The following is a 20,975-nucleotide window of genomic DNA, read 5'->3' on the forward strand; positions in this document are numbered from 1 at the left end:
GATGCAAATAAAAAAATAAAGCGGACTACTGTACCGCTGCAATGGTGGATAAAGTAATATGCTTGTTCATTAGACTGAAAAGAACAGAGAGAGACAGAGAAATAAGAAAAGTTATTTATCAGGAAATTCGTCCATGCAGGGAACCCGAGCTCGCATCTGCTTTTCGGTGAGGTCTTGTTGCAAAGATTGAAGTTGGATTATGTCAAACACTTATTTCATGTTTATAATCTAAATGTTTGTCGCTTTTGCAGCCGGTAGAAAGAGCAAACGTTTACAGCAACTTTCAGTAGAGCAGACCGTGGTGGGTTCACTGACACTGAAAACTGCATCTGGAAAGATTTGGTGGAACTTGATTTCTTATTAACTGACATCAGATAACTAATCCTGTCATCCGTATCTTAACTCATTGCATACATGTGTACGTTTATCATACATTACAAAAAACCATTTCCTCAGCCTGTTGTGGAGTGGGCTCCATGGCCAGCCTCGTTCATGAGGACCACAGTCACAAATATTCTTCCTGTCTGGCACCACAACAGTCACCAGTACTCTGTCATTTGTTGTTGACTGTTTATTCATCATGTAGGAGAACATTTCTCTGCTTATCTTTTTCTCTTATGCCCCCCCGAATAATTTACTCCAGGGAAAGTCTCGCTGAAAAAAGTTTTCCAACTGCAAAACAACAACAGGTTTGAGAAGCGGATGTTTTCCTCTCAGCCTTCACTTACAGAAGCACAGGAGCCCTCAAAGGATACGCTAATGTAGACGTTACTGCTTCACACCCATTCACTCAATTCAGTCATCAGTGTTTGCAAATTAACTCTCCATACGCACTATAAAGTTAGATTTTTAAAATGATGGGGTTTTTCTTTACACCCTTGATTTTGACACTAGAGATCAGGAAAAAGTCTCCTGCACACTGTCCACTTCACCTGCCATTAAGCTTATTGACAGCGACGTTTCGGCACTTAGACCTTTTTCAGGTTATCTTACAAGACAATGGGTGGGGATTGTTTTAAGCAGGGTTGTGGACTTGAGTGGCCCCGATGAATGCCATCAAACACACCTGGACAAAACAGTTTGTTGGTCCAATAAACAATCCCGTATTCTAAAGTCTAGTTTAGAACATTAACGTTGTTGTCGATAAACTTAATTGCAAGTGAAGTGGACTGTGTGCGGAGTGGGAGTCTTTTTCAAGATTTTGTCAGCCTTCGGTCTTCTGTCGCACGCACCTGTCGACCCTAAGGTGTGCAAAAGCTGCACCCTGTAGACGCTAGAGATCAAAAAGTAAGACAGGAAAGGGGGGGAAGACATGCAGCAAAAGGCCACAGGTCAGAATTGAACTCAGGGCCACAGCTGAGGACTCAGCCTCCGTACTTCACACTCAACCAGGTGAGCTATACTGGTGCCACAGAGATGTCACTTTGAATTACTGCCCATTGCATCAAATGAGAACATGAAGCTAGAGAATACATGTACCTTCTTCAGTGGTTCCTTGTAATACAGCATGACATGATGATTTTAAACTTTTTGATCCTAACTAGAATTTGGAATAAAGGTTTGTGAATCTGACATCTGTTTGGCCACAGTCAATGTTAGTGTTAGTCCTGGTCCACGACCAGATGATCAGAGGGCAGAGACACACCAAACCTACATCAAAGAAGTAAGTAGTGCAGAAGGCTGACTGTTAACGCTGTTACGTATCTCGGCCAAAAGCTGCACCGCAAAGACTACAGCTGACGACCAACTGCATAATAGGAAATACCTTTCTATACTACCAGGTACAGGTTGTGCAAATTGGTTATTCAAACAAAGGAAAAAGGGCCATTTTGGGCCCTCTCGTGTCCCAGGGCCAAGGATAACTGAGCTGGTGTGAAAATATACACTGCAGGTGATCATTATTTGAGCAAACATGGGCCTCTATCACTGTGTGTTTTGGTTACCACTCACCATTTACCATCTTTAATACACATGGCAACATTTATTTGAGGTGAAATTAAAGTGACATTAAAGTTTGACTGCAAGTGATTCCTTTAGTGGACTGCCTTGCAGGTTTAATGAAAAACAACAACTCTTTCTTAACAGAACGTGGCTACAAGGTACTAGAGGTCCTCTATCCATACATTTTGGTTGTGAACAGATTACAACCAGAACTTAAAAATCCCATGTTTTTTCCAGACAAGTTTATGTTATGCTGCTGCGGGCACTGTCTGCTCTACTGATATTTTGCAAGCTGACACAAACATTAACTTGCATTATTGCTATCGGAAAATGTTATTCCACCGCAAGGGAAAGCTGTAGGCTTCATCAAACTTGTTTTACTATTTAATAAACACATCAGTGAACCATGACACTTGAGAACAGGACCATACAGGCCCCTCCAAAACTATTGAGGCCAATTCCTTTATTTTGGGTGAACTGTGAAAACACTTGGGTTTAACATCAAAAGATGAATATGAGACAAGAGATCAGCCTCTCACCTTTCATATATATCTAGATCTGTTACACAACTTAGAATATAGCATCATTTGTAACGGATCACTTCATTTCTAGGTGAGCAAAAGTAAAGGAAGAGATAGACTTATAATAGATTAGAGTGAATAACACTGAATATTTAGCTGTAAATCCTTTGCTTGGAAAAACTGCATCAAGACTTCGACTCACTGACATCACCAAATCTTTGCATTCTTCTTTTTGTGATGCTTATCCAGGCTTTCACCGCAGCCTCTCTCAGTTGTTGTTTGTTTCGGGGTTTTCTCCCTTCAATCTCCTCTTTAGCAAGTAAAATGCATGCTCTGTAGGGTTTAAGTCTGGAGATAGCCAGTCTAAAATCTCCCACTTCTTTCCCCTGATGAACTCCTTGCTTGTCTTGTTGGTGTGTTTTGCTGCATGATGAAGGATCTCCGGACTGGTTTGGTTCCATCTCTATTTAAATTGAGAGATCAGTGAACCCGTCCCAGGAGAAGTCCTGCAAGCCCAAGTATCTACATTACCTCCACCTTGTTTCACAGATGAGCTTGTGTGTTTGGGATCGTGAGTAGATCCTTTCTTTTATCCATTAGTCTTTCTATCACCTTGGTAAAGGTTAGTCTTTGTCTCATCAGTCCATAAAACTTGAACCCACAACTTATGAGCCTCATCTTTTACTTTTTTTTGGCAAAACTCTGTACTTTTGTTCAAAGTCTTCTACGAGCGGTGGATTGTGATACCTTCACTCCTTCCCTCTGGAGGTTGTTGGTGATTTCACTGACAGTTGTTTTAGGGCTTTTCTTCACATTTCTCACAATGTTTTGTCATCAACTGCTAATGTTTTTTCTTCGTCTACCAGATCAACATCTGTTACTGACTACACCAGCGGTTTCTTTCTTCTTCAGGACATTCCAAATGGTTGTACTGGCTATGACCAATGTTTGTGCAAATGGCTCTGATTGATTTTCCATCTTGTCTCAGCTTCAAAAATTGCTTGCTTTTTCTCCCATAGACAGCTCCCTGGTCTTCATGTTTGTTACGCCTTTTTAACGATAAACGCAGTCTCCAAAGTCAAAACCCGAAACTGAAACTAAGAGTGGACATTCAGCGCTATTCATTGTTTGAATAATTAATTTGACAGGACACACCTGGGCAGGAAAAAACAGCTGTCAATCACATGTTCTGATAATTTCGCTCACTTGAAAAATGGGTGGGGTTCATAAAAAAGTTGCTATCTTCTCAATTTTCGAAAAGGTCTAGATGGAATACCTGGAAATGGAAGCTGACACGCTGACATCTTGTCTCATATTCATCTTTTAGGTGTCAAGCATTCCACTAAGAATCAACCCCGGCAGTGTGTGCATCATGCCCAGGCACAAGGTGAGAACCATGGCTACATAAACCCACTAGGGGGCCCCAGGGCAAAACTCAACTCTGCCAGTGATGAGCGCTGACTACTTTGTACATTTTATACATTAATATACGTTAAAGCAAAGGTATCATGCCCTGTTTGTACAAGATCTAAAAACACAATATTTGCTGACTATTATATACTGTTGTTTTGACTAAACTTTGCATTTCAGGGCCTCAATCATGCTTGACCCTTACTAATTATTGATGCTTTGTATAAAGCACAAAAATAAAATGTGCACAGAAGACAAACACAGGGTGCTTTAATAAATGTGAAGGTGCTTCTAAGCTTGTAACTTATTCAAGTGGTGCACGTTCCAATACAAATGCGCATTTGAGCAAATTCCAACAAACCAATTCACCTGCCAGGTGAGTAATCCAGCTGTAACCAGGAACCACACATTTCACTAATGTTAAAAAAAACAAACAAAGAGACTTTAAAAAAAAAACAAAAAAACAACCTTTGCCAAGTGTTGGCAAAAACCAGAGTGCATGGAGTCCCAGAAATTAGAACAATAAGCTTATCTGACAAGTTAGTAGTTAAATGAATGAATGACATGATTGAATGAAAAAAGTAGGTTTAAGGTGACTGATGGATTATGAAATCTACAAAGTTGTAGACATGACAAGCAAACAAAAGTGAAGAATTAACATTAGGTTAATTCATGAACAAATGGGTATTGCACCATTACTGAATAAGTGAAACCTGAACTGAGAAATGATTCACCTAAAGAAGGAGGCCACATGGATTTTAGTCTTTGCAAGAATTGGAGGGCCAACACTGGAGTCCAGCTGCCGGAATAAAATCTTTGGCATGTTACATTTCTGTAAACCACAGATATGTTCAAATTTGTACCTGTCATGCGCACTACAATCAACATTTCTACAATACTAACTCGACATATCAGGTTAGCATATGAGTGGACATTCGAGTTGTGAAGTGAAGGGGATGGTGATGTCGTAACAGCAAGCAGGAAGGATGCCAAGCCAGAGACTGGTGTTTGAGACAGCATATCAACACTTGTATGTGTCAAACCACTGAATATTTTCAACAAAACATCTGGATATTTCCAGCTGTGTTTGTGGCAACAAACCCAGCTGAATTTGCCAGAATTTTCCAGCCCTGATTGTGGTTAAACAGTTAAGAATAAACATAATCTTTGTCTAATCCTGCTCAAGTAGTTGTGGTAAAAAAAAACAAAAAACAAAACATCATCTTCTTCTTGAACATATTTTTCACTTCTTTTTTTTCCAGAAACTCAAAAGTAATCCTTCCACACATTGTAATCCCTTCATTCACACGCTCCCAATGTGCTTTGTTGCACCTTTTAACACAGACATTAATGTGGCTGTTTAGCGCTCAATATATATCACTTGGAAGTTGAAGTAAATCTCATTATTGTATAACTTTTGTCTGTGAAAATTCTTAATTTCTAAGATGATCTGAATTGAAATTACATTTTTTTTTCCATTTTGACAAACATCACTAATGTTAAGTATTCAACAATAGAATTGCACATTATTAAGTTATAACCCAGTGTTGTTCCATGTATCTAAGCAATTTGAGAATAATGGCATTTTCCAATACTATGTCAGCCGTGGCTGGAGAAGTTCTCATGTTCTCTGTCCATGTAGGTACGTCCCATTCTTGTCACATTTCCGGAGTTTCTTCAAATTGGGTACAAATGTTCACTTGGACTAATGTGAACTGATTAGATTTTGGTGGTGGAAGGTCAAAGGTCAAGATCATCGTGACTTCATGGCGCCCCATTCTTCTGAATGCAATATCTCAGAAACAAATTCAGGGAATTTCTCAAAAATTTGTACCAATGTCCCTCATGACTCAAGGATGAACTGGTTAATTTGGTGGTCAAAGGTCCAGAGGTCAAATGTTGTGACCCCTCAAACCTATTTTTATAGCTATAATTAAAGAAATCATTTAATAAATCCATTCAAAGGTTATAAATTATAAATTACTATTTTATGACATTTGAAATCCAAAAGGTCAGAGGTTAAATGCTCTGGAACATCATGATATTCTGCAACTATTCTGGAACAGCAACTTGGCTGGTGCATAGAGGCATACAACTGCAACACCATAATTCTAGATTTAATTTTAGTTGTCAGATTGGACTTTCCATCTGGTACCGCGGACAACCAGACTAAAATTGTAAACCCCCAAATCTGAGCACAAAAGTTTGTCAAACTCTGTAGTGTGGAAGTAAGAAAACACATGGGGTAATTTAAAGGTTCACCTTCTGGTGACTGGGATAGGCTCCAGCCCCCCCGCGACCCTGCAGAGGATTAAGCGGCGTACATATAATGTACAGATAATGGATGGATGGATGGACCTTCTGGTGAGCATGAATATACTTGGTTGATTTGATGGCACCTGCACGTTAAATTTCTTGAGTGGAAACGTTGGCCTTAAGGTGAAACCAGGAAAAAAGCCTGGGCGTCACCCAAAATATTAGGATTCTTCCTTTTGAGGACCATTCGCAGGTTAAACTGAAATCCTGCCATTAGATTTGGGGGACAGCTTGACTATTAAAACATGCTGCTCAAAGGTAAATTCTTGGCCTGATGGTGTCACAAAAGGAAAGATCACAGAGTCCACAAAATTACAGGGTGTAAATATAACCGTGAAAATGCCAGAGCTATTTTAATGTTTTAGAATATAATATCTTGCTCCACACTGAAGTTGCAGACAGACCGACAAATGTTTTCCCTATGGCCTGCCACCAAAAAAGAGCGAGGGCAGTTCAGCTTGGAGTCCATAATTATCGAACCGCGCTGATAAAATCCTCTGAGAATAAACTGCTGTGATGTTTGCACAGACAAGAAGATGCTGGACAGCAGGAAAAGAAAACCATATAGAGATAGCTAATTTAACACCTGCACTCATTTCAATCCCAGGTGTATATTGAGATGTAGTGATGCATGTGTGTACAGTTAGACAAGTATGCATTTGAACTAATATGCCGTTGAAAATAATGTTCCCCGCGACCCTGCAGAGGATTAAGCGGCGTACATATAATGTACAGATAATGGATGGATGGAAAATAATGTTGATATGATTTTCTATAATATGTACATTTGAGGCCTAAACTCTAAATAAACTTTCATCATGCTAAAAAAAAATGTCCCAAACTATGCCTGAGTGATGAATGCATCAGTTCATCTTGGGCTTCTGCAGCACTACATCATTATGATGCTGTTTTACCTTTATCAAAAAATTGCAGCTTCTTGCCATTAGGATATTGCACTTTCCCATATTATGACTAACTGCCCAGATCCAAAGCCACTTTGGTACACTTCAACATTCCCCTGGTGCTCCGAACTTCCAGCTCTTACTGCAAGCTCTGCGGCTAACTAAGCTAACTAGCTAACAGCAGTTATAGTTGAGCAGTAGTAAGTGGTTACTCTGGAGATATGCTGCCCCAAATTTGTTTTGAGTGTGATTTAGACAGGTGGCAGATTACATCTTTATTTGTGCTGCACTATCAAAGAATACTTTTTTTTTTTTTTTTTACAAACAAATCAAATAATATGCAGTTGTGGCATATTACATTATATACACTATGGGGAGATAACAGATTATAAACAAATATTGTGGACACACAAAGAAAAATCAGCATGCAGGTGTATTGTCTGTAAATATGATAATATTGTGCAAAACAGAAACATGAATTCAATACTGAAGTTTCAAAACGACAGAATACTTGAGTTTTAGGTTTTTGTTTTTGTTTTTGTTTTTTTAATAAAAAGAAGCGTTACTGTTGCTTATTTGACCTTAAAACGTTACTATTAAAATCATAATTACTTTTATTACTTCTACGATAATGATTAGTAAATGACGGCATCTTCTCTCTACTTTTATATTTGTACATTCATTCATTTGAGAAAAGAATAGATAAATGACTGACTGGTGTTGCGTTCCAATTCTCCTAAAACCTCAACTCCCATAATGCCTTGCCGCGCGTAGGGAGTGACTACGGTGACGTCAAAGGTAGGGGACCACTGTACAAAGCCGGGGACCACTAAGATGTAGTTAAACAACTTGTATCTATAGTTTTGTAGTTGAATGTAACATTTCAGTGAGTCCCCAGATCAATATTAACCACTTCACTTTGCCGCGTAAAGTAAACACAAGAAAATAGCAGCTGCAGAACCGGACAAACGACCTATTAGCACTGTTAGCACTTAGCTTGTATGTACAGTAGCATGTGAGCAGGGCACACTTTTGTTTATGTTTTGACCGGCTCACTTATGAATCTGTTAACATTAGCACGAACAATCTGCTCATAACAGCGAGGTTAGATTCATTTTAAAGTGTGTTATTTAAAACGTGAGGCCTGATAATGACAGATACTTTTTTGTGAAATTATTTATATATTTTCAGTTTATTTACCTTTTCAAGTTAAGGTTTGTGGAAGTTTGTCTTACCTACAAATGAAATTTTCGTTCTTGTACATGCTTTTATTGTTGAAATCAACAACAAAAACAAGCGTCAAGTCATTTCATACAGTGTTGACAGATGGGATGATGTGGAAAAACTATTTTCTGTAATATGAATATAATAGCCAGTTGGCTAGGCCTTAGTTACTGTTCATTATAGTAATAAATAAACTGCAATGCGTTATTTCAGACAAAATCGTAGTAGACCAAGAAACAGCATAGATTATATAAACTATCATCCAGCTGCCTTGATTTGCCACTGATGACCAACTGTTTTCTCATCTTTGGTGTCTGGAATTAGTGTAACCTAAAAGTAAATGTAGAACATATTTTCTGTGGCAGAATTACACATTTTAATGGTAAAAAAAAAAAAACAATCATCATTTTCCTTTGCAGAGCTCATAGAACAACTCAAAAAGGAAAGGATGCATTGGCTGTAGATCCTGCTTTGTCCTTTATGAGCAGACCTCAGGATGCCGTACCACTGTGTTGCCTACGGATGCGGCAAAACTGCAGAGGATGGTGTGACACTCTTTAAATTCCCCAAGGACCCAGAGGAGTTTCGCAAATGGGAGAAGCAGGTGCAGCGCACCCGCACCCAGTGGGTTGCCACACCAAACTCTTACCTCTGCAGTGAGCATTTTGGCAAGGAGTATTTTGAGCCCAAGCCATCCACGGGCTCTCTGAAGCTGAGGCCGGGAGCTGTTCCGACAGTGTTTGTCCGTCCTCACTGTTCTTCCTGCAGTGGAGTTGGCTGTAGTAAGTGCCTGCCTGCTATCCAACGGCGGGGCATTGCAGCTGAACCGAGAGAGCGCACCGTAAGTGTGTTGTGGGAAGGTTACTGCGGAAAGAAAGTCTCTTGGTTGTTTGCATGTTTGATGTAAAAACATTCACATTCATGCTCTTCATATGTCATTCTGTTATCTCTCTTTGAAACATGATAAAACGCTGCAGATTCAGTTTGATGATACTGATGGAGGAGGCAATGAAGAACACCCAGCAGGAGGAGGGGTGAAGCCGGGAGAAAAAAGCGGAGAAGAACGACCAGGTTAGGAGCAAATGAGAACAAGGACTAAGAGACAAATGACATTTTAACATGATAGGAGAGTCAAATGAGTGAACTTCATCTGTATTACCTCCGGGGACTGTTAATAAAGTCAGATGATGTTTTTTGTCTGTGTAAATGTATTTATTTCCTTCCTTTACAGTGGTGTGTGAGATGTGTGGCATCAGCGGCTACATCAGCACCTTCTTTTCAAAGTCCAAGCGTTTCTGCAGTACATCCTGCGCACGTTCCTACTCATCCAACTCCAAGAAGTCCTCCATACTGGCACGTCTGCAGGTGAGTCCACAACAAGCAACTCAGAATGATGGTTTCGTCTGCAGGGAAGTTGTTGGATGTGGCATTTTTCTCATGTACACAATCTTACATTTTGGGCTGAGGCTTTTCATGAATACCTGCTGGTGTTTGTTCCTTCAGCTCACTTGTTTTCACGCAAAGCTTAGTTTTTCATTCAAATGCCTCCTGACGCAAAAGAAGAAGTATTTCACACCTAAAGGTTTTCTGCCTGTCCTTTGTGTCTGTGGTTTAGTCAGTTCTCACTGCTGTGCATACTAATGCTGTACCAGACACATAGTGACGAAGTCAGTATCCGGACTAAATGTTGTTTTTCAGTTTCTTGGATTATAAAAAAGATTTTTTGTACAGAGGGTACACTACTTGTTGACCACTGACAGTGTCTTCAGTAGGTACCACCTGTGGAGCAGCAGTGATAAGGTTGCTTTGTGACAGTTTACTAGTCTTCATCCAGCTGCTCTTTATTTCTCAACTCTTGTCCTTCCTCTTTAGTCACAGAAGAAGGCTGCCCCCTCTCTTGTTTTTCTTCAAGCACCCTCACTGCTCTCTTCGCTATCAGCACTGCTAACACCTTTGTTCCTCTTCCTCTCAGAGGCCAGGCTGTCGTGGTATTATCAAACTTCTGCACTGCCTCATACATCAGATAGAAGTTCCTGAGAGCTTTGCTCTTGTAAGCAGCCTCTGTCAGCAAATTAACAGTGTAAACAACAGTGGATTTCAATTCCTCAAAAAGTAGTGTCATAAGCATCGTATTGATGTTTTTAGTAGTAACAGTGTCAGCACCGACCTTTAATAAGAATTGATTTTCAGTTTTGGATGCGATCAAAAATCAGCAGAGCATATCTTACTTGACAGGTGTGAACACAGAGATTGATGGAGAACATCAGTCAACATTAGTGATGAAGGAAAGCAAAAAAAGAAACAAACATATCGTGAGGACTTAAAGGGGATGTGGGCTGCCACTTCTTGTTTCAGTGCTGTAAAGCACCGGGGTTGAGCCATTTTTGTGGTTTTTGTGATCATTGTCACTTCATTGTTCGTTGAAGAATATGTAGCCAAAAACAGAGCTCTGCCATCCAGCCATGCCTAACCAGTTTTGATTTTATGTGATCTTTCGAGGTTCAAAAACTGTAGGTGGGTCACATCAGCTTACAGGTTTGTGTGTGCTGATCAAAGTCCCCTGGAACATTTTAATACCATGAAATCTAGTTTTTTTTTTCCTTTTGTTTCACTAGTGTGTTGGATTTAGTGGCATCTTGTGATGTGGTTACAGATTTCAACTAAATACTGTCCTACCAAAACCGACCCTGCTCTGCTTCTGATTGGTTGCCTTCATTAACCCCATTCACAGTGCCACACCGATCCTTCTCCACACCGTCTGTGTGAAAGTTACAGATTCGGAGAGGGGGGGGGCGAGTTTCGCTCCGCCTCTGTTCCGCCCCCGGAGCTGTGAGATTGTTTAGGGTTAGAATATCATTGTAAGAATATAACACAATTTAACAGGCAGAGCAGAGTGGGCATCAACAAAAAAAACGGTTGGGTCTATAAAGACTCCATGACTCGGTCTCCCCTACAGTGGCTGCTAAAAACAGGAAAGGACTTCTCCAGGGTCAGTGTGTTTGGTTTGTCCATTCGGACTACTGTAGAAACATGGCGGACTCTGTGAAGGAGAAATTGTTTCCTCTGTAGATAAAAAAGGCTCTCAATGTAACACAATACATTTTAGTTTCAGATGATTATACATTGATAAAAACACAAATGTGAACATTATGTATTTTAGATAGATAGATCACCAGAAATTGTGCACACTGGACCTTTGATGTAGCTTTATTTTTGCAAAAATAATCTTACTCCACTCTATCTGACAGGCACATATGTTCCTCTAGACAGTTATTTCCAATGTTCATTGACCTGCCAACTCTTTTTCTCGCCCAATTAATTTATCTTGAATGTCATCACAATTTCCTAATACAGAAGATGATAGCTTTACAGCGACTTGTTTTAGCTGATAGTCCAACACCCAAAGGTATTTGGTTAACTTTAATTAAATTGTTAAAAAGGTGACTTAACTTTTGGAATGATCTTTTACGCAATTATTCAGTTGTAAATTATGGCAGCACAATTTCTATCCATTTTTTCCCCCATACTTTTCACACAAATTCAGCATAACATAAGCTATGTTTGGAAACAGTTTATGAAGTACACTATCAAACGCTGATTTTCCACTTCATATATTTGATTTATTTTTTTTTTTGTTTAGCGACATTGTATTTACGCAGTTTATAATTACGGACAAACGGTGGCAGTATTTCGCGAAAAAAAAAAAAAAAAAAAAAAAGCCGTCCACGCCACCACAGAAGAAGAAGAAGAAGAGGACCGCGCTGTGCTTGAAATCAGTGCACCGACCTGAAAGACTCTGCGGGCGTGTGTCCGACTTGTCCCCCTTCCGTCCACTGAAGCCCGGACACAAACACAGATGGTGCACCGGTGTTGCGTCGAGGACTGCTTCACCTCGAAGAGCCGCAGCGTCGCCTTCCACCGGTTCCCCCTCGGCGACCCGGTGCGACTGAAGCAATGGCTGTTTGCTCTGAACATGCATGTCAACACTCCGCCCCACGTCCTCAGCAAGCTCTTCGTCTGCCAGAAGCACTTCGAGGCGGACGACTACTACGACTACCGCTGCCCGGACCAGCCGGTCCGCCGGGGCCGCCTCCTCAAGACCACCGCCGTCCCCACCCAGTTCAACCACACGCTCACCTCCGAGACAGGTGACCACACCGTCAGTGTCCTCCACCAGCTGGTAAGTTTAGGGTGGTGCAGAGAGGATGGCAAACACATGGGACTTCCTCTGCGACATGAGAGACAGGAGCTGTGAAGCAGCCAGCGGGCGAATGGACCTGAAAAGCAAAAATAATTCAAGTTTTCCTAATATTGTTTAGCTGAACTTGAATTGTCTCTTTTTTGAAATGATTTCATTACAACAAATTGCACAAACAGATCTAAATCAATTGGTTGACTTGTTTTGCTGTCAGTCAAAGAAAATTCATCTCCAACTGTTCTGATGATTGATTAATTGGGTTAAAAGCTACATTACAGCAAAGTTGACAACATTTACTGCTTCTGGGTGACTTCTCAAATGTCTAGGGCCGCAACTAATGGTTATTTTCATCGTTGGCACATCTGTTGATTATTTCTTTCAGTTGTTTGGTTTTTAAAATGTCAGAAAATGGTGATCAGTGTTTCCCAAAGCCAAGATAACGACCACATCATTGTTGTTTAGTCCACAACCCAGCATTTTTGAGTTTACTTTAAAGAGGAGCCAGAATATATTCACATTTAATAAGCTTGAATCAGAGAATTTTGACTGTCAGCTCTACAAACGTATAACAAAATTAAAATTTTCTGATCAGAGTGTTTTGCTGCTTTTTTGACATGTCAAAGTGTGGAAGATAAATGAATTGATTGAGTAGCTCACTCAAAGATCAGTTAGTTAAATCCTTCCACAAAGTTTTTTTGTCTCTCAGGTCAAAAAGCCGGTCACTCAAATACACTTCAAGGACCACAGCCAACGGCCAACTACTTTGTATGTTCTGCATCTACGATAAAGGGAATACCTCTCTGCTGGGATTGAGCAGTAACTTTTGATAATACTTGCACTAATATAGGTGCTCCTAATATGTCTGTGATTATTCCCATTGACGAGCTGCCACTGATTCTACCTGCCCAATTGGTCAAAAAGCCGCTGACAGTGTCTGTCCAGTGCCAACGGTGCAGGACGCACCACGCTGGCTAAAGCCACAGTTGCTCACTGACGGCCCTGACAATGTCCTGTGAAGGAATTTATGTGGTGTATATCTCCTGCATGTTAACACATGAAAATTTGTGATTGTAGTAATCATTTACATTCTTGAAAAATGTGCAAGAAAGGGAAAAGAAAAATACTTTCCAGGTCCTTTTTTCCTGCGTGATGTGTCATAAGAAGACAAGACACTTTAGTCCCAAAGACACTTTTTGACAAATGTTCTGTTTTGCCTTTTTTAAAGCTGCTTCATAGTAATCCTCTTTACCTATGACTACTGAGGCAAATGTAAGTCAGAGCATTAGTGTGCACAAAACTGTTAACCAGAGACACAGGTGTTTGGATGCCAGACTTCTTTTACATGTAAGGATTCATAACAGAAATTTCACTAAGAAGTTATGGATCTGGCTCATGAAAACTGTTTGAAATGAATAGTCATGTGGCTAAATGTGCTGGAACCTTTATTCAGATGACCGCAAAAATGTGGACAGTGAGTCTTGAGTCTTGCGCAAACTTTCTTTCTACTTCTTTCTCTCCAGGGAAGGCCGCCCACGAAAAAAGCCACAGTGCTGAACAAGGTGAACAAAGTCCTTCCAAGCCTAACAGGAACGGATGGTGAGGGCACTGAACACACAGGCACACTGAGGAAAATGAGTGTTGCGCACAAACATTGCACAGAGTCTTACCTCAGCTCTCTGATTCCTCCGTTCTTTGTATTCTGCAGCATCTGCGTCAGGTTTTGAGTGGGGAGCGTACTTGGAGAAGGAAACCTCTCTGGCTGCGTCGGTTTCCTGCTTCAGACATGTGAGTCCTGTCTGACAAATACAGTTCGAAACACTTTAACTCAAATATATTACATGTTCTGTGTTTTTTTTTTTTTTCTTTCTGATGTTGTTATAAGGGCATCTCCAGTTTATGTAGAAGTTTATACGCAAAGCCTCTAAAATGGTATGCTCAAATATCAGCTAAACGGTAAAAGTAAATTCTGAGCGATGCTGAGATTAATTATTGAAATTCTTGGAGAAGGCGTGACTGTGGAATAACATGAAACACTCAACACTGATGATCTGTAAGGAAACATATGATCTCCTGCCTGCAGGCTCCCCTGTGTGCCCAGTGGGATGACATCATCGTAGGCATGAAGGTGGAGGTCCTGAACACAAACGCAGTCTTGCCCAGTAAAGTCTACTGGATCGCTACCGTCATCCAGGTTGCAGGTGTGTACATCAGTCTGTGTTTGACCCCCTTGAATCACTTTGGATCTTTTTTCCATGAGTAGACACCCATTTTGCTTATCTCATACATGCACATGGCACAGGCCTACATGCACGCAGGTGATACAATACACATTCCCGCCTGTGGTTTCACTCTATTCCACTGATCTACAACTGGCAGTAACGCACTGAGATGAGCCGCAATGCACCAGCAAAGGCAGAGGAGAAGAAGATGGCTGTAAAGTAAACAATGGAAGCCAACAATCCAGAACTCAAAAAATACTTTAAGAAACTCAACGCTGCAGATGTTGTACAAGGAAAGATATCCATTCCACATTTAGAACATTTGTGAGACCTAACAGCGAGTATAAACACAACTTTGGTTTGTGTACAAGAAAACTCCAGTAGGCAAACTTGACCACACTGTGCAACTTTCTGTCATGTAATCAGGAGTGTTGCATTCGTTGTGGTTTGCACTCCACATGACTGAACAGCGTCAGGGGAGCGCACAGTACCAGATCACACATGCAAGATGCAACACGGGAAGTGACACAATCCATGTTGTTTGTGCCCTGATTTTCAACGTAAAAACAGGGACGGAAAAGAAAAGAGAGAGTGAGAGGACGAGCTAGGATGTGCAGGCAGCGAAGATTATTTTAGTAGTGAAAACAAAAGTGAATGCTTATTGTGGTTCAGCAGGAATGGCACATTTAAAAGTATAGTTTGTACATGTATTCTATGATAGAAGCTATAAGCCATTAGTGTTCCCACTCTGCACAAATATGAATTAGAAATAGAAATATTTCATTGTACCCTGACCCTTTGATGACACAACCAGATATTTCGCTTGCTACATATCCAGCGAGTGTCTGCAAGGAATCACGAGATATGATCTTGGAACATTTCACACATAGCAATTGTTACACACATTAGTGCTAATTTGCTTCTGATCTAGGGATTTTTGTCAGCAATCTCCAAAAACTGTGAACTGGAAAATCAGGGTGAGAATCTTATACAGTGAACATAGCTTTAAACATCAACAACATTAAAGTCAGCCAAAATAATAGAATTGTCCTCTCATGACTATATGTCAAAAGATTTTTGGTGTAGTGTGGCAAGTAGTTGTCAACGTACCTCAACCAACCAACATAGTCACCCTTAGGCGATTTGTGGAGTGAAAATGATTGAACCTTCAAAACTGAAAGCTACATGTTAATTGCAACTAATAGTTTGGGCCCCTAAACTTTGACAAATGTGGAAAATTGCGCTTTCCTGGAAGCCAAAGTGAGACTTTCAGGTGTCTTGTTTTAAATGCCCAACAGTCAAGACCCCAAAGATATTCAGTTCATGTTGATGTAAAACAGACAAAAGCAACAAATCCTCCCATTTTAAAGGCTTTTAAGAATGTGTATTCTATTATCAAACCTATCGAAGACCTATGGCCTGTCATCTGAATAAATGTAGCTCCAACTGAAAATGTTGGGGGTATGTCAAAAGAATTACAAATAGTCAGCCCCCAGAATTGAGTTTATCCTCAGTTTAAGCCTCTAAACCAGCATTTCAACTTACAATAGAAAATACTGTACAATGGTAGCAATATTGGATTAGGATACATTTGGTTGAATGGCGTCCCATAAATAACCAGTGTAATATTAAATAAAAGTAATCCATAATAAGATGATTGCTTCAATAAAATCGTATATTGGCTGCTTATTTTTTTGTAATGCAGTGTCATAAATGGTAACTCTGACCCTTGCCTTGTGTCCAGGATATAAAGCCCTGCTGAGATACGAAGGCTTTGAGCACGACAGCAGCCATGACTTCTGGTGCAGCCTCGTTTCAGGAGAGCTGAACCCGATTGGATGGTGCGCCATGACGAGCAAGCTGCTGGTACCGCCACAGGGTGAGTACTCATACCATGGTCACACTCGTGGCATTGAATCAACAAGATTCAGCTGCTTCCTGATGGCTTTAGGACAGTTAACACAAGCACTTACTGTCCTGGTAAAGAAGAGACAGGTGAATATAAATATGTCTTGATTGGCCTGGATCATTCATCTATGGAATATATTTTAATCTGACATATTGTGTGTGTGTGTGTGTGTGTGTGTGTGTGTGTGTGTGTGTGTGTGTGTGTGTGTGTGTGTGTGTGTGTGTGTGTGTGTGTGTGTGTGTGTACATAGATGCAAAGCAGGACATCCCAGATTGGAAAGCGTATCTGATGAAAAAGCTGGTGGGGGCTAACACTCTACCTGTCGACTTCTACCTGAAGGTAAACCTGACTCCTGCCTGAAACAATTTCTATCATCTATCTTGAAGGAGACATGAATGAAAATTAATTTCATCCCTTTGCCACTTCTCCCTCTGTCCTCCCTCTAGTTGGCAGAAAGCATGAAGACCTCTTTCAGAGTAGGTATGTATGTGGAGGTGGTGGACTCCAAACACATTAGTCGCACCCGTGTGGCCACCATAGACCAGATCGTCGGCGGCCGTCTGCGGCTGGTGTACACGGACCAAAGCGAAGCCCCCGAAAACACCACCCTTGACTTCTGGTGCCACATGTGGAGTCCCCTCCTGCACCCGATAGGCTGGTCCAGCAAAGTGGGTCATGACATTAAAACGTCTGGTAAGTCGAGCATTCTTTTTGCTCATACTTATGATTGAAAGCATGCAATATGTTAGTGAAAGTATCAGTTTCTTCCCTTGACTGAAATGAACAACACGTTTCACACCTGCCTCAAACAAAAAAATAAGGAATGTTTCTTGTTTAAATCATTGCAGGAACTGCTTTTAGAAGTAACATGAACAGTTCATCCCTGCTCTTCAAAAAGGTAAGAAGAACATCCAGTCAGAAAGCAAATGTAGTCGCACCGCTCTTGCACGACTTTTAACGAAGACTGTGTGATCTGCAGCCCAGGTTTGTCTACATGGAGGGTGGTTTCTTTGAGAAAGGAATGAAGCTGGAGGCCATTGACCCTCTAAACCTGGGAAGCATCTGTGTGGCCACTATACACAAGGTCGGACTGCTGTCTTGAACACTCAGTTGGTTATGAATTACACATCACATCACCAGCAGTCAGAGTTAGAAAATCATGTAGTTGGACCTTATCTTAAACAGTTTATACTGACCGCACCACCCTCTACTCCTCCCAGGTTCTGTTGGACGGCTACCTGATGGTGGGTATCGATGGCACCATATCAAACAATGGCTCCGACTGGTTTTGTTACCACGCCTCGTCTCATGCCATCCTTCCTGTAAACTTCTGTAAAAAGAACAACATCCCTCTTACAGTACCTGGAGGTAAATATAACCATGCCTGTTCATTCAGTCTCTGCTTCAGCCAGCCCAGTAGTAGTGTGAGATCATGGGAGTTGCTGTATTTGTTGTTTAACAATGACCATTAACGATGAAAACCACCATTACTGATGAAAACCAATCTGACATGACTTGAGCAGAAATGTTGTACATTTTTACACACTTTGTTTAGTCTCGCTCTCTGTTGACTGTCTGACTCGCTCCCAGAGGTCAGAGCCACAAGCGACCAAGTGAAATCACTGTTACGTTAAATACAAGGTTTTAAAAGCATCTTCAACTCTGCACCACTTGACCACGACGTCGGTGTTTTCAGCCACTGCAGCTTGAAACAAAAGTAGCCAGCTGGCTATTCTGAAGAAGCTAATAAAACATAAATAACGTCATGATTGAGAGAAACACACTAACAGCAGCCAGCAGAAAAGAAACGCCATCGTCCATCGGCCTAACCCTAACTACTGCATAGGAAAATAATGTATTGTGATTAGAGTAAGGCGTTACTTTAAATGATAATACATGCATATTTCTTTGTTTTGGCAGGCTATGACTCGCAAACGTTCACTTGGGACAACTACCTGAAGGAGAAAAAGGCTAAAGCTGCACCAGCACATCTCTTTAATGCTGTAAGAAGTGAAGGAAGTTAAAACCTCATGCAGCTCTTTGTGACCTGCTAACAATTTGAAACTTGTAATCCGTAAGTGTTAAAATGAACCCACCGTTTCTCTTTTGTCAGGACTACCCGGGTCACAGCTTCTCCCCCAACATGAAGCTGGAGGCAGTGGACTTGATGGAGCCGCGTCTGGTGTGCGTGGCCACCGTGAAGCGATGCGTCGGCCGCCTGCTGCTCATCCACTTCGACGGCTGGGAGGACGAATTCGACCAGTGGATCGACCACCAGTCACCGGACATCTACCCCATCGGCTGGTGTGACCTCCTGGGCTACCCGCTCCAGCTGCCTCCTGGACTCGGTAAACAACTTATTTAAAAGCAACCCCATTTCAGCAAGTCCATTCTGAATGTGTTCAAACAAGGCATTTTAATTGTGAGTCAGCTGTATTTTGATTATTCATTCAATTAAAGACCAAATGATGCAGGAAACTGTCCCTTCTTCCTTAACAAATTTGCAATACTGTCTTCCAGTAGATTTAACCGAAAACCAAGCAGTACACAAGCACCGCAAGCCCGCTGTATTTGGAAAAAAGAGTAAGATTTGACTCCAATCTAGATTAACTGTCACATCTAGTGTTCTCATACATCTGACACTTCAGTCACCTCCTTGTTTTTGCTTTCTGTAGGAAAGAAGAATGCAAAAAAGAGGCTTTCTCAGGAACAAGCTAAAGATGACGCTGGTCAGCAGTCTGAGGCCACTGAAATGGATGGTCCTCGAGGTCCAGAACGTCAAAGTCTGCCTCCAGAAGTGCCTCCAAAAGCGCCTCTCATTGAGCCCAAGCCAGAGCCAGAGGAGCAGGAGAGTAAGTAGAAGAAAACTTCAGCAACATGCCGTTCACTTTTTCTCTGGTATTTTTGAGACAGATTTGGTAATTTGCTTATTTTGTCTCTGTAGTCTTTCCAGTGCAGGTGAAAGTGGAAGAGGTAGAGATGGAGATGGAGACGCCCATTGATCCTCCAGACCAGCCTCAACAAGTACCTCTGGGTGTTATTAAGCGGGAGGAGGGAGGTGAGCAGATGAAGTCAAGACTACATCAGGCGTCACGGGAGAGCAGCTTGGAAAATAAGAATGTGGAGCGGAAAGAAACAGCAGCAGGAAGAAGCGAAGAGTGGGCATTATGGGAAGAGAACCTTACTGGTGAAAGCACCATGGAGCAGAGTAAAGACAAAAGCGGTGATGTGGAGAAGATTCAAAAACTAGATGAAGTGGAGGACGGCAGGGGAGATGACAGCGCCATGGAGGACATTTCAGAGAGCAGTACAGAACAGGACACTACAGGAGAGGCTACAGTCAAATGAAAACAAACTAAGAAAAAACTGAAAGAAAACCACTGAAAGAAAAAGTATTACACAAAGTCAGGCTGACATACTTAGAACAAATAAATGTACAGTACAGCATCAGTGCACTTTTGAATCTCTGTTGGTTTAAAGTTATGATCCTCAAGATTTCAGTCCTGGTTGACCTGCAGATACATTGTGGCAAGAGCAAGTGTGCAGGTTGCACGCTTTTGGGGGAGACGAAACACACTATATTGTTTTAATAAAGCTCTGACAGTGATGGGAGACTGATCATTAAACCCTTACAGTTAAATATATCATATATGTCACATCACCGAAATACAACTACAAACAGTTGCACTGGATTACATGCACACGTGTCCTGTGAATCTCTTGGTCTAATGCTGTGTTCCAGACAACATCAGAAGGCCAGATGTCCCGGTTGAAACTTCCTACCTCAATGGTTTCCAGATACACAAGACAAAAGTGAAGAAAAACTAGATTCATCATGACAAAATAATGTCTCTTTAGCAAGTTTACACACAGTTGCACTCTCAGAAGGGCAGTCTCCTGCAATATGAACCAAATAACGGAGGGAACCAGCATGTGAGGAAACTTGTTTGTTTGTATTTGTTTTTGTACTTAAGATTCCCAGCTGAGTGAAATGACCTGGAAGTATCAAAGTGGTGACCATGATAAGAGCTGGTCAGATTTTCTAAATGCTAAGGAACATTGCCTCAATTCCTCTTATTTGCTTAAGCAAATCCATCCTGTACAAAAGTAAAGGAGATGCTGTCCCACAATTCCTTGCACCCCTGGTGAATGCAGTCAGATTCTCTTAGCACCACAGTTGTCTATAGTTATATAAAGTTGTATAAATTCCTCTTCACATTCTCCTTTGATTTCATGACTGACCATCACAATTAAGGAACTCTGTAGTTGTTTGACAGCAGCCTGTCAAATATATTATACAAAAACATTATATTTGTGCATCATTCCTAGAGTAAT

General features: G+C 41.1%; 1 protein-coding gene across 4 annotated transcripts; it reads left to right on the forward strand.

Annotated features, from left to right (window-relative positions):
- The first annotated feature begins 7,858 nt into the window (after positions 1-7,858).
- Positions 7,859-20,335, forward strand: l3mbtl2 (L3MBTL histone methyl-lysine binding protein 2). 4 transcript variants are annotated; one of them, XM_037080896.1, is made up of 18 exons: positions 7,859-7,888; positions 8,734-9,155; positions 9,292-9,385; positions 9,546-9,679; positions 14,033-14,108; positions 14,218-14,297; positions 14,593-14,710; positions 16,476-16,610; positions 16,891-16,979; positions 17,087-17,333; positions 17,489-17,538; positions 17,620-17,724; positions 17,861-18,008; positions 18,561-18,643; positions 18,754-18,988; positions 19,164-19,223; positions 19,316-19,492; positions 19,585-20,335. In XM_037080896.1, exons 2-18 carry the CDS (start codon positions 8,811-8,813, stop codon positions 19,986-19,988), a joined length of 2,580 nt encoding a protein of 859 aa, XP_036936791.1. In that variant the 5' UTR covers positions 7,859-7,888; positions 8,734-8,810; the 3' UTR covers positions 19,989-20,335. The 4 variants fall into 4 exon arrangements, with proteins under 4 accessions (XP_036936791.1, XP_036936789.1, XP_036936790.1 ...); XM_037080894.1 differs by having other exon boundaries at positions 7,860-7,888; positions 19,161-19,223; XM_037080895.1 differs by lacking the exon at positions 7,859-7,888 and adding an exon at positions 8,053-8,194 and having other exon boundaries at positions 19,161-19,223.
- Positions 20,336-20,975: the final 640 nt, after the last annotated feature.

This window comes from Acanthopagrus latus, chromosome 20 (genome assembly GCF_904848185.1).
Source record: "Acanthopagrus latus isolate v.2019 chromosome 20, fAcaLat1.1, whole genome shotgun sequence".
NCBI classification, from domain to species: domain Eukaryota; kingdom Metazoa; phylum Chordata; class Actinopteri; order Spariformes; family Sparidae; genus Acanthopagrus; species Acanthopagrus latus.

Coding starts and splice junctions, on each gene's coding strand:
- l3mbtl2 (XM_037080894.1), top strand. CDS start 8,811: ATGCCGTACCACTGTGTTGCCTACGGATGCGGCAAAACTGCAGAGGAT. Junction 9,386..9,545: donor AAGCGGAGAAGAACGACCAG/GTTAGGAGCAAA, acceptor CTTCCTTTACAG/TGGTGTGTGAGATGTGTGGC. Junction 16,611..16,890: donor GCTGCTGGTACCGCCACAGG/GTGAGTACTCAT, acceptor GTGTGTACATAG/ATGCAAAGCAGGACATCCCA.